The sequence below is a fragment of the Monodon monoceros genome, unplaced genomic scaffold (assembly GCF_005190385.1).
Source record: "Monodon monoceros isolate NGI ecotype Baffin Bay Population unplaced genomic scaffold, NGI_Narwhal_1 Super_Scaffold_11, whole genome shotgun sequence".
NCBI lineage: Eukaryota > Metazoa > Chordata > Mammalia > Artiodactyla > Monodontidae > Monodon > Monodon monoceros.
Genome location: NW_021703767.1, coordinates 133,112,504 through 133,125,451, shown reverse-complemented (window position 1 = coordinate 133,125,451; position 12,948 = coordinate 133,112,504). Strand labels below are relative to the sequence as shown.

At 42.1% G+C, this 12,948-nt stretch overlaps 1 protein-coding gene across 3 annotated transcripts in view; it reads right to left on the bottom strand.

Moving 5' to 3' along the window:
- The window catches only part of OXNAD1 (oxidoreductase NAD binding domain containing 1), a 58,518-nt gene that overhangs the window by 20,726 nt on the left and 24,844 nt on the right, over positions 1-12,948 (bottom strand). For all 3 annotated transcript variants that reach the window (XM_029214574.1, XM_029214575.1, XM_029214576.1), the window contains one exon: positions 9,951-10,057. In XM_029214574.1, the coding sequence (XP_029070407.1) occupies positions 9,951-10,057 (107 nt within the window). The remainder of the gene's footprint in view (positions 1-9,950; positions 10,058-12,948) is intronic.

The following is a 12,948-nucleotide window of genomic DNA, read 5'->3' as shown; positions in this document are numbered from 1 at the left end:
TATATAAATAACTGAATCACTTTGCTGTACACCTGAAACTAACACAACATTGTAAATCAACTATACTTCAATTAAAACAAACAACAAGTGGTGCTGGGACAACTGAATAGCCACACAAAAAGAATAAAGTTGGACCCCTACCTCACACCATATACAAACATTAACTCAGATCACAGACTTAAATATAAAAGCTAAAATTATAAACTCTTAGAAGACTTACACAGGAGTAACTCTTCATGCCAACAGATACTTAGAAATGACACTAAAACACAAAGGTCAAAGGAAAAATGGAGAAACTAGACTGCATACAATGAAAAACTTTGTGCCACAAATGATACCATCAAGGAAAAGATGACCCTCAGAATGGGAGAAAATATTTTCAAATCATGTATCTAATAAGGGACTTGGATACACATTATATAAAGAACTCTTAACAAGTCAGTAATAAAAAGACAACTCAAGTAAAAAATGGGCAAAGGATTTGTACAAACGTTTCTCCAAAGAAGATATACAAATGGTTAATAAGTACATGAAAAATCCTCAACATCATTAGTTATTAGGGAAAGGCAAATCAAAATCACAATGGGCTATCACTTCACACTCACTAGGATGGATGGCTAATCAAAAAGACAATATCAAGGATCAGAGAAATCAGAACCCTTACACATCGCTGATGGGAATGTAAAATGGTCTTGCCACTTTAGAAAACAATTTGGCAGTGCCTGAAAATGTTAAACATATGTGACCAGCAATTCCACTCCTAGGTATATACCGAAGAGAAAAAAATATATATGTCCACTCAAAAGCATGTACATGAATGTTCACAGCAGCATTATTGATAATAGTCTAAAAGTTTCAAAATAATCTAAACATTCATCAACTGATGAAGGCATAAACAAAATGTGGTTCCACACGACGGAATTAAACACTGATCACATGCCACCACATCGATGAACAACAAAATTATGTTAAGTTAAAGAAACCAGTCACAAAAAGGATCACATATTATATATTTCTATTGATATTAAATGTCCAGAAGAGGCAAATCTGCAAAGACAGAAAGAAGAACAGTGGTTGCCTAAGAGGGTGAGGATGGGGACTGAATGATAATTAGTGCAGAGTTTTTTTCTGGGATGATGAGAACGTTCTAAAATTTGTCTGGGCTGATTGATCACTGTACAGTTCTGTGAATATACTAGAAATCGTTGAATTGTACACTTTAAATGAGTGAATTTTATGATATGTAAAGTATATCTCAATAAAAGTTTTTAAAAAGTGTGGGGAAAAAATGGCAACAAACACTCTCTCACTGGCATTTGAAAAACTAAACAGGCTGATGCGGGCTCCTAAGTTCCAAGATCATTTTCCTTCTTCTCTTCTAACCATTCTCCTGTAGTCAATAACTCTTGTGAGTTCTTCTACTGAACTGAATTCTATGCCACAGAAACTTTTTGGGGGGGGGGGGGGGGGGGGTGATTCTAGGAAATGCAACAAATCTAGTCACATACCAAGGAAAGGGAAACTTTTTAGAAACTGGGACCACAGGAAATTCTCATCTCCATGTCCAGAAAACTCAAATACCCAATATAGCTGTTTCTCAGCCATCAAAGAGCGACAGTATTAAAAAAAAGCAATAGTATCATTTCCCTCCAGTTGCTTCCCTACCAGCAGGCTTACACGAAAAGCACTTGATGTTCTCTCCTGATTTGATCTATGTATGGCCTTAAAAGATGTTCTCTTCTCATCTCTGGCCTTAGATATCTGGTCATTTTTTTACAGTCTTAGAAAACCAGTTCTGGACTGGAAGTGCTCCAGAAAAGGTCCCCAGGCTGTTTTCGCATTTATTCACTTCCTTCTTTCCCATGAATATTCTAATTCCCCTTCCATTTCAGACAAGATACAAATTTTAAAAGACTATAGCTAACATTTATTAACACAGTTGCTATATGCTTTCAGAGAAGAGGTAAATGGCATCTCCATAGCTTCTGTGTTTAAAAAAATTAATCTCTGAGCTACTTTTGCTGCTTTATCTCCTGAACTATAGCACCCTCTGCTGCTTGATGTTGATAAAGACCTTTCTCTCAGGTGTCCCTCTTCTCTAGTAACTCTGAAAACCCTTTGCCTTTAAAAGGACTCCTTCATGAAATGCTACAGAAGAACCTCATCTGAATGGACTTAAGAAAATATGTACAATACGTATTTAATAAAACATCTTTCCAAGAAAGAATTAAGTTTTAAACACACAAGCGCGCGCACATGTACCCCTTTAAAAATGCCCTCCGCAGGATCAGCAACCAGATGAGTGAGTATGTGAAGAGTGGAGAGAAAAGACCTAATTCTGTAGTGAAGCACACATATACACATCCAATGTGACACACCAGGCAGCCCCATCCTGCCCCAGGGCCCAGCACAGAGCAGGCACACAAACCACAGCCGAACGACAATGCTTTAGCCATCAGCTACCGTACTCGGCAAACGCGACAGACGGCATCTGCCCACCATGAACAGGCACTGGGGTTGGTGTTGCAGGTAAAGATGCAAGTATGTCTTGGTTCCTGCCCTCAAAAAACTCCCAAGTGGGAGGAAAATTAACAAATAAACACGATTATGGGGCTATGAAAAACTCTGCTTGGCAGAGAGAAAACGCTCATCATTTGAGATCTGTCTGGAAGTACCTGTACTTAGTATAGGTTTCTTCTTAGCTCCAACATATGTGATCCTGATTTTCTCGGGCAAATAATAAAGCCGCTGCTTTACTTAAAAAAAAAAAAACTTGCTTGGGGGGTGGGACGTGGGGAGGGGAGGCGAGGAAGAAGTAGTCAATTCCACTAGGGGTGGAGGAATTAGGAAGGACTTCACAGAGGAGTCCTGAAAGACAGTGCTCATCAAACAAGCAGTGGAGGAGGACACCATCTGAACAAAGATGCCAAGGAACGCAGCACTTCCTCAGCGTGGCCCTGTGAGTCAGGGCTGTGAGGCCATCTCTATATACGTCTACAGCACAGCTGCCCTGCCAGCGGGGGGTGGGGGGGAGGAAGAGTCCTATTTCTCTAATCTTGCTCCTCTAATCACTTTCTTCTCAGTGTCCTCCTCCTCTTAGTACAGCCCAGTCACTTGCAAGCATAAAACCTTGTGATATCTTGTACGAAGTCAGAGACACACCTTTCTCTCTCCAAAAACGCCTGGGCCTTGCTCCCCTGGGTGCGTTCTGTGCACAGCCCAGATGTGGAGCACGCACTGACTGTACACGAGGGGCAGCATCACAGGGAGTGGAGCTGTGCACTCACCCGCTCCTCGCAGGTCTGCTGCTCTTCCAACAATAGCCTCACTGCAGGGGAACTGGCAGAGGAGCTGAGTTACAATCTGTCCCTTGGGCCTCACCAACACAGATGATCTAACTGACTGTGAAACACTGGCTACAACAAAAAACAAAACAAACTCTGCCTGACATACCCCAAGACACAAAAATATTACTATTCCCTGTTTAAAGACATGGAAATGGAAGCCCAGAGCAAGAAGGAAGCCGCCCATATCACAGAGCCAGCAGGTAGAAAAGCGAGCCTTTGGGCCAGGCAGTCTGCAGAGCACAAGGCGTGTGACGCTATGATACAGCCTCCCAGGGGGACAGACCCAACACTGGTGATATTACCAAATCCATTCACTGATGCGGTGTATGTAACACCCACCCTGAGTGATTTTATCTTGAGGCTCACAGGGAGACCCTATTTCTATGTATATCACCAGGGAAGGATGACATTTTTCTTATCAGGTATCAGTTTGCAAACTTACAGTTTGCAAGTGCCAACACACTCACACGCACGCCAGGGGAGCAGCAGTGTGACGAAGGCACAGGCTTTTTCTAATCAGGATGCTGGGGTCAGAGTCTTGGCACAACTCTGAGTTGGAGGCAGGGAGATAATTGTGTGCACAGGACACAAACACTTCCCCAGAAGGGAAATGTGGAAAGATAGATCATTACAATTAAAGCTTGCACTTTTCAATGTAACAACTGCTAAACTAGTTTGGAAGGGTAAAAACGCTGCCCTCCCCCCCTAAAACAGCCCAAATTCACTTAATATGTATCACTGAACATGTGCAAAGATTGCAGTAAATTGCTTCACAAACGCAAATTATTGCAATCAGCATCTTGTTTTCTAGTTCTAAATTCAAAGGCAAACTATTAACACAAGACTGCTAACTCTTGCTATTATCACATTTGCTATTATCACACATCCTCCTTCTAACAAAACCACATTTCCAGATGGACTGCCAAAATTAGTCAAGTGACTCCTAAGAAAGACAACCAAGACTGACATGCCAGAAATTCATTTAGAAATGAATGCTTTATTTAAATAAAGGAAACAGACACCCAAACACACCTTTCTTAAGGAAATACAAGTTGCTTTATTTACAATTCAACTTGAATCCCAGCGCAGTGAGGCCATTTGCAGGAACAGTGGGACAGCTGGGCTGTTACCCTGTCAGCGTACTGACCAGCTCTCAGAGTCCTGAGTGTGATATGGGCTGGGCCCCATGGGGGATCCTGATAATAAATTCAGCAAAATAGTTCAACTCAACCCAGACAAGTTATGAGGGATACAGGAATTCAGGCAAGAGGGTGGGCAGCTCTGTGACATACCTCGTTAGAACAACCAGTTTCAGACTGCTGTGTTTACTCTGCATTTGACATAAAGAAGACTGATTTTTAAAAATGGATCAACCCCCCAGCAACACATAACTGAAGCACATTAGATTACTGCAGTGCAATCTATTAGCAGCCATTCCTGCAGAACGTAATCAGAGTTGTCAGGTCCTCAGACCACAGCTACCTGCTCTGTTTCAATCTGGAAAACTCAAGAAGTTCTGGGAAGTACTCCTTGGCATGAGCCCTCCCAAAGTCCACCATTAGCCCCACCAAAGAGCCAGGTAGTCTCCAGTGCTGGGTCGCCTCAGGCCAAACAACCAACAGGGAGGGAACCCCACCCCACCCATCAGCAGACAATCGGATTAAAGTTTTACTGAGCTCTACCCACCAGAGCAACACCCAGCTATACCTACCACCAGTCCCTCCCATCAGGAAGTTCGCACAAGTCTCTTAGATAGCCTTATCCACCAGAAGACAGACAGCAGAAGCAAGAACTACAATTCTGCAGCCTGTGGAATGAAAACCACATTAACAGAAAGATAGACAAGATGAAAACGCAGAGATGTACCAGATGAAGCAAGAAGATAAAACCCCAGAAAAACAACTAAATGAAGTGGAGATAGGAAACCTTCCAGAAAAAGAATTCAGAATAAAGATAGTGAAGATGATCCAGGACCTTGGAAAAAGAATGGAGGCAAAGATCAAGAAGACGCAAGAAACGTTTAACAAAGACCTAGAAGAATTAAAGAACAAACACCTAGAAGAATTAAAGAACAAACAGAGATGAACAATACAATAACTGAAATGAAAAATACACTAGAAGAAATCAATAGAATAACTGAGGCAGAAAAAAGGATAAGTGACCTGGAAGACAGAATGGTGGAATTCACTGCCACAGAGCAGAATAAAGAAAAGAGAATGAAAAGAAATGAAGAGAGCCTAAGAGACCTCTGGGACAACATTAAACATACCAACATTCGCATTATACAGGTCCCAGAAGAAGAAGAGAGAGAGAAAGGACCCGAGAAAATATTTGAAGAGATTATACACAAAAACTTTCCTAACATGGGAAAGGAAATAGCCACTCAAGTCTGGGAAGCACAGAGAGTCACAGGCAGGATAAACCAAGGACAGACATGCCAAGACACATAGTAATCAAACTGACAAAAATTAAAGACAAAGAAAAATTATTAAAAGAAACAAGGGAGGGGCTACCCTGCTGGCGCAGTGGTTGAGAATCCGCCTGCCAGTGCAGGGGACGTGGGTTTGAGCCCTGGTCCGGAAAGATCCCACATGATGCAGAGCAACTAAGCTTGTGTGCCACAGCTACTGAGCCTGCACTCTAGAGCCCGCGAGCCACAACTACTGAAGCCCAAGTGCCTAGAGCCCATGCTCTGCAACAAGAGAAGCCAGCGCAATGAGAAGCCTGTGCACCGCAACGAAGAGGAACCCCAGCTCACCACAACTAGAGAAAGTCGGCATGCAGCAATGAAGACGCAGTGCAACCCAAAATAAATAAATAAATAGATAAATAAATATATAAATTTATTTTTTAAAAAAAGCAACAAGGGAAAAAATGTCAAATAACATACAAGGGAACTCCCATGAGGTTAACAGCTGATCTCTCAGCAGAAACTCTACAAGCCAGAAGAGTGGCACGGTATATTTAAAGTGATGAAAGGGAAGAACCTACAACCAAGATTATTCTACCTGGCAAGGATCTCATTCAGATTCAATGGAGAAGTCAAAAGCTTTACAGACAAGCAAAAGCTAAGAGAATTCAGCACCACCAAACCAGCTCTACAACAAATGCTAAAGGAACTTCTCTAAGTGGGAAACACAAAAGAAAAGGATCTACAAAAACAAACCCAAAACAATTAAGAAAATAGTAATAGGAACATACATATTGATAATCACCTCAAATGTGAATGGATTAAATGCTCCAACAAAAAGACACAGGCTCGCTGAATGGATACAAAAAAAACCCTCCATATGTATGCTGTCTACAAGAGAGCCACTTCAGACCTAGGGACACATACAGACTGAAAGCGAGGGGATGGAAAAAGATATTACATGCAAATGGAAATCAAAAGAAAACTGGAGTAGCAATACTCATATCAGATAAAACAGACTTTAAAGAATGTTACAAGAGACAAGAAAGGACACTACATAATGATCAAGGGATCAATCCAAGAAGAAGCTATAATGATTATAAATATATATGCACCCAACATAGGAGCACCTCAATACGTAAGGCAAATGCTAACAGCTGTAAAAGAGGAAATGAACAGTAACACAATAATAGTGGGGGACGACTTTAACACCTCACTTACACCAATGGACAGATCATCCAAACAGAAAATTAATAAGGAAACACAAGCTTTAAGTGACACAACAGACCAGATAGATTTGATATTTATAGGACATTCCAACCGAAAACAGCAGATTACACTTTCTTCTCAAGTGCACACAGAACATTCTCCAGGATAGATCACATCTTGGGTCACAAACCAAGCCTCAGTAAATTTAAGAAAACTGAAATCGTATCAAGCATCTTTTCTGACCACAATACTATGAGATTAGAAATCAATTACAGGGGCAAAAAACGTAAAAAACACAAACACATGGAGGTTAAACGATACATTACTAAATAACCAAGAGATCACTGAATATGATCATCTCCATAGATGCAGAAAAAGCTTTTGACAAAATCCACCACCCATTTATGATAAAAAAAACTCTCCAGAAAGTGGGCACAGAGGGAACCTTCGTCAACATGATAAAGCCCATATATGACAAACCCACAGCAAACATCATTCTCAATGGTGAAAAACTGAAAGCATTTCTTCTAAGATCAGGAACAAGACAAGGATGTCCACTCTCGCCACTATTATTCAACACAGTTTTGGAAGTCCTAGCCACAGCAATCAGAGAAGAAAAAGAAATAAAAGGAATACAAATTGGAAAAGAAGTAGTAAAACTGTCACTGTTTGCAGATGACATGATACTATACATAGAGAATCCTAAAGATGCCACCAGAAAACTACTAGAGCTAATCAATGAATTTGGTAAAGTTGCAGGATACAAAATTAATGCACAGAAATCTCTGGCATTCCTATACACCAATGATGAAAAATCTGAAGGAGAAATTAAGGAAACCCTCCCATTTACCATTGCAACAAAAAGCATAAAATACCTAGGAATGAACCTACCGAGGGAGACCAAAGATCTGTATGCAGAAAACTATAAAACACTGATGAAAGAAATCAAAGACGACACAAACAGATGGAGAGATATACCATGTTCTTGGATTGGAAGAATCAATATTGTGAAAATGACTCCACTACCCAAAGCAATCTACAGATTTGATGCAATCCTTATCAAATTACCAATGGCATTTTTTACAGAACTCCAAAAAGAAATCTTAAAATTTGTACAGAAACACAAAAGACCCCAAATAGCCAAAGGAATCTTGAGGGAAAAAAACGGAGCTGGAGGAATCAGGCTCCCTGACTTCAGACTCTACTACAAAACTACAGTAATCAAGACAACATAGTACTGGCACAAAAACAGAAATACAGACCAATGGAACAGGATAGAAAGCCCAGAGATAAACCCACATACCTACGGTCAACTAATCTATGACAAAGGAGGCAAGGATATACAATGGAGAAAAGACACTCTCTTCAATAAGTGGTGCTGGGAAAACTGGACAGCTACATGTAAAAGAATGAAATTAGAATACTCCCTAACACCATACACAAAAATAAACTCAAAATGGATTAAAGACCTAAATGTAAGACGAGACATTATAAAACTCTCAGAGGAAAATATAGGAAGAACATTCTTTGACATAAATCACAGCAAGATCTTTTTTGACCCACATGCTAGAGTAATGGAAATAAAAACAAAAATAAACAAATGGTACCTAATGAAACTTAAAAGCTTTTGCACAGCAAAGGAACCTATAAACAAGACAAAAAGACGACCCTCAGAATGGGAGAAAATATTTGCAAACGAATCAATGGAGAAAGAATTAATCTCCAAAACATATAAACAGCTCATGCAGCTCAATATTAAAAAAGCAAACAACCCAATGCAAAAATGGGCAGGAGATCTAAATAGACATTTCTCCAAAGAACACATACAGATAGCCAAGAGGCACATGAAAAGCTGCTCAACATCACTAATCATTAGAGCAATGCAAATCAAAACCACAGTGAGGTATCACCTCACACTGGTTAGAATGGGCATCATCAGGAAATCTACAAACAACAAATGCTGGAGAGGGTGTGGAGAAAAGGGAACCCTCTTGCACTGTTGGTGGGAATGTAAATGGATACAGCCACTATGGAGAACAGTATGGAGGTTCCTTAAAAAACTAAAAATAGAATTACCATATGACCCAGCAATCCCACTACCAGGCATATATACCCAGAGAAAACCATAATTCAAAAAGACACATGCACTCTAATGTTCCTTGCAGCACTATTTACAATAGCCAAGTCATGGAAGCAACCTAAATGCGTATCAACAGACGAATGGATAAAGAAGATGTGATACAGTTATACAATGGAATATTACTCAGCCATAATAAAGGAATGAAATTGGATCATTTGTAGAAATGTGGATGGATGTAGAGACTGTCATACAGAGTGAAGTCAGTCAGAAAGAGAAAAACAAATATTGTATATTAACGCATATATGTGGAATCTAGAAAAAATGGTACAGATGAACTAGTTTGCAAGGCAGAAATAGAGACACAGATGTACAGAACAAACGATGTAGACAACAAGGGGGGGGGAGGAGGAGATGAACTGGGAGACTGGGATTGACATATATACACCAATATGTATAAAATAGATAACTAATAAAAACCTGTTATATAAAAAATAAAATAAAAATTTTAAAAAAAGTGTATCAACCCCCAGCAACACATAACTGAAGCAGATTAGATTACTGCAGTGCATTCTATTAGCAGCCATTCCCGCAGAATGTAATTATCAGAGTTGTCAGGTCCTCGGACCACAACTAGCTGCTTTGTTTCAATCTGGAAAACTCAAGGCAGCAATTTTCATCTATGACTGAGAGGGTCATGTGCTCAAAACCAAGGTGAGCTGAGGATAGGAAATGAATCAGATTCTCCATGCCAAAAAGAGGCTCAGGCCGAATGGAGACGCTCTAGAATTCCTACTCCCTGGGAGAAACAGTAGCCATAGAAGTCCTTTCCAGAAGGAAAAACAAGCTCTTGTATCTGATGGCACCTTGAACACACACACACTTAGGAAACAGAAAAGCCACTTACCACTGGCCGGCTTTAAAAGAAAAGTCTTTATCAGCTACAAGCAGGCGGAGCCTCTTCACAGACGGGGACTCATGAGCTGCTCCACACACCTTAGCTGCTGACACGACCTGGAGCCAAAAGACCAGAGTGGCTGAGGTTAGATGCACACAACTCAGGAACAAACTGTGGCTTTCTGGTAGGTAGGTTTTTGGGTTTTTTTTAAATCTACAAAGATGTGGGTTTTGAAAATTGCAAAACAAAGTAAAGCACACTTTGCTTCAGAATTCTGCCTACCACCAGGTGAACAAATTTTAATTATTTTGGGAGAATTTTATTCTGCATACAAAACTCACCTCTGAAAGGGACCGTTTAACAAGCGTGTATTTGTGGAGCGTGCAGTGTGTGCCACGCACGAGGCTGGGTGCTCTGGGGAAGAGCCGGGGCACCGGAGCCCCATGCAGCCCTGCCTGGAGCCTGACTGCTCTGTCAGCGCTATGCACATAAATGAGACCCACCGTCAGCCACAAGCCTGTGTTTGTTCTGAGCCCGCCAGAAGCCCACGCCAAGCTGACTTCAGAAATTAAAAGCCAAGCACTTAGAAACTTTTTTTTATTTTAAGCAATTTTCACAGAGTAAGTTGTGTGCCTGTTTAATCTAATAACAGACAACAAATTGAGTTTGCACTCCTTGTGCCTTTGTTTTCATTTATTTTTTCTAATTCATTTTTTATTATATTTTACAAGATATAAACAGTTCACAACCTTCAAACAACAAAAACAGCCATTTGCTACAGATCGTTGGAGAAACACTATTTTTAAACGATGTATCTGATTTCCAGAAAATCCTAAAAAGGTCTGGGTCAGGTACCCTTCAGTTCAGTGACATCCATGCCTCCAACACCCCTCAAATTCCAAATGCCTCTACTTCCTACATTCCTTGTTTCTTCCGCCTGTGGGTTTCTCTTCCTCCCAAACCTGGGATTTCTTCACAACAGGGCTGAAAAGACAATATGACTCTTTCCTCCACCTACTGCCCTTCAGCTCCACTTCTGGCAGCAAATCAGATCAGTAGCAGGTGACCAAACACAGCCCTTCTCCTTGACTGTTACCTTCACAGCTCCATTAGGGGGCGCCTTGGGACTCTGTCGAGGTCAGTGAGCCTCCCACCCTAATGCTAGCTCCCCTAGCCCCTTTTTTCCAACAGGACCAAGTCCAGTCAAACTATCAATGGGAGACAATTCTTAAAAATCCACGGGAAAGTTCTCCAGATGATGATGGTCTCCCTCGCTACCTCAACAAACCTCTTAAAATGTTCTCCCTTTCTCTTGCTCCTGTAAAATCCCCTGCCTCTCTTTCTCTGTATTTGTGCCAGTCCTCTCTCTCCTCCTCTCCCTGAGAGCAAGTGGGGTTAATATCCCCTCTGGAGCCTCTGAGCCTGGCCCCACCCCCACCCTGCATGAAACGCTGCTTCACCAGCTCCCACCAGCCTCTCCTCCACGTTCAACCTGCTCCTCTAGACCCCCTGACTCATCAGACATGATGTCTAATGCTAACTGCTCATCCTCAACAATTTAGCAGCAAAAAGGAAGCAGCAGAGTACGGCTTTTAACAGCACAGGCTCTACAGCTAGACTGCTTGGTATTGAAGCCTGGTGCCACCACTTACCAGCTGTGTGACCCTGGCCACACGTGTGACCCTAGGCCGCCTCACCTGGGAGATGAGAATAAAAGCACCTGTACCTCACAGAGTTGGTGGGAAGATTAAAGGAGACAACATATGCAAAGCGCACATAACACTGCTGGCCCACAGTAAGTGCTCCTTAAGTGTCTGTTTTTATGTATCTTATTGCATTAATTATAATGAATTTATCAGTATTTTTTCATTATTACAAGAAATCTCACACTTTATCCATTTACGATCGCACATGCCACCTCACCAGTGCCACCATGCAGGGCCTCGCAGACCAAGCACCGCACACCCCGGGGAGTTGTTCTCATGGACAACAGTACAGACTATAAAGCATGGTGGTCTCGGTACCACAGCCTATTCATTGTTTTGCTAGAACAAACTTAAAAGCCATACTGTCTTTAAAAGCTATTCTGGAAATCTTGCCTTTAACACTGGCCTCCACTTATACTTCTTCATCCAACAGAACCTTCCCTGCTCCCTTGATGCTCTCTGCACCCATGGGAAACCTGGCTTCTGCTCTCCTGTGACTTCTCCCAAGCTTGGTGGATGTCTTGCCGAACAACCAAACTCAACATCCAGTCCCAGTTCTCAGCCTCCCTTCTGAGCGTCCCTGGTCTCTCTGAATTTGATGCTTCCTACTTCCTTTCCATCCTGAAGCACCCTCCTTGCCTGGGACAGCTGACACTGAACTCTCCCGACCCCCTCCTGCCTCTCTGACCTGGTCCTCCTGCCCCTTCTCCGCCCCTCCTCCCACTTCCTTACCAGGCGCTTCCTCTGAGCTGCCTCACTCCTGCGCCCTCTTCACCTCCGGGCTGAGGCCCTCAAGCACTCCCAAAGCTACAACCCTCCACCCCAATTCACTGTTACTTCTCTGCCAACCACAGGCTCACATCTGCATGCCCCTGTCAAAACAGCCAACGTCTGAGGAGCATTTATCTCAGGTGTATGCCAGGTGCTGAGCTAAATGTTTTATGTGCATTAATTCATTCAGCTAATATGAATAACCATATTCTATCCCGAGAGACAGTATTGTTACCCTCCATTCTGCAGATGAGGAAGTGGAAAGGTTCAGTAACTTGCTCCAGATCACTCAGGAGTGGCCGTGTCGGGATTCACACCCAGGTCTGCTTGGCCCTTGACCACCTGAAAGTCCTGATCCAATGGCAAACTCACTGATGTGCACAACTAAACCCAGCATATTCATTCCTTCCACAAACCTTTCTTGAACTTGGTGCCTGGCGCTGGAGGCGCAGAGGTGGAGAAGGCTGCTCCTGCCCTCAGAGGGCCCCGCAAAAGCAGCCGCCTTTCACGACCAAGGTTTCAGACCAAGG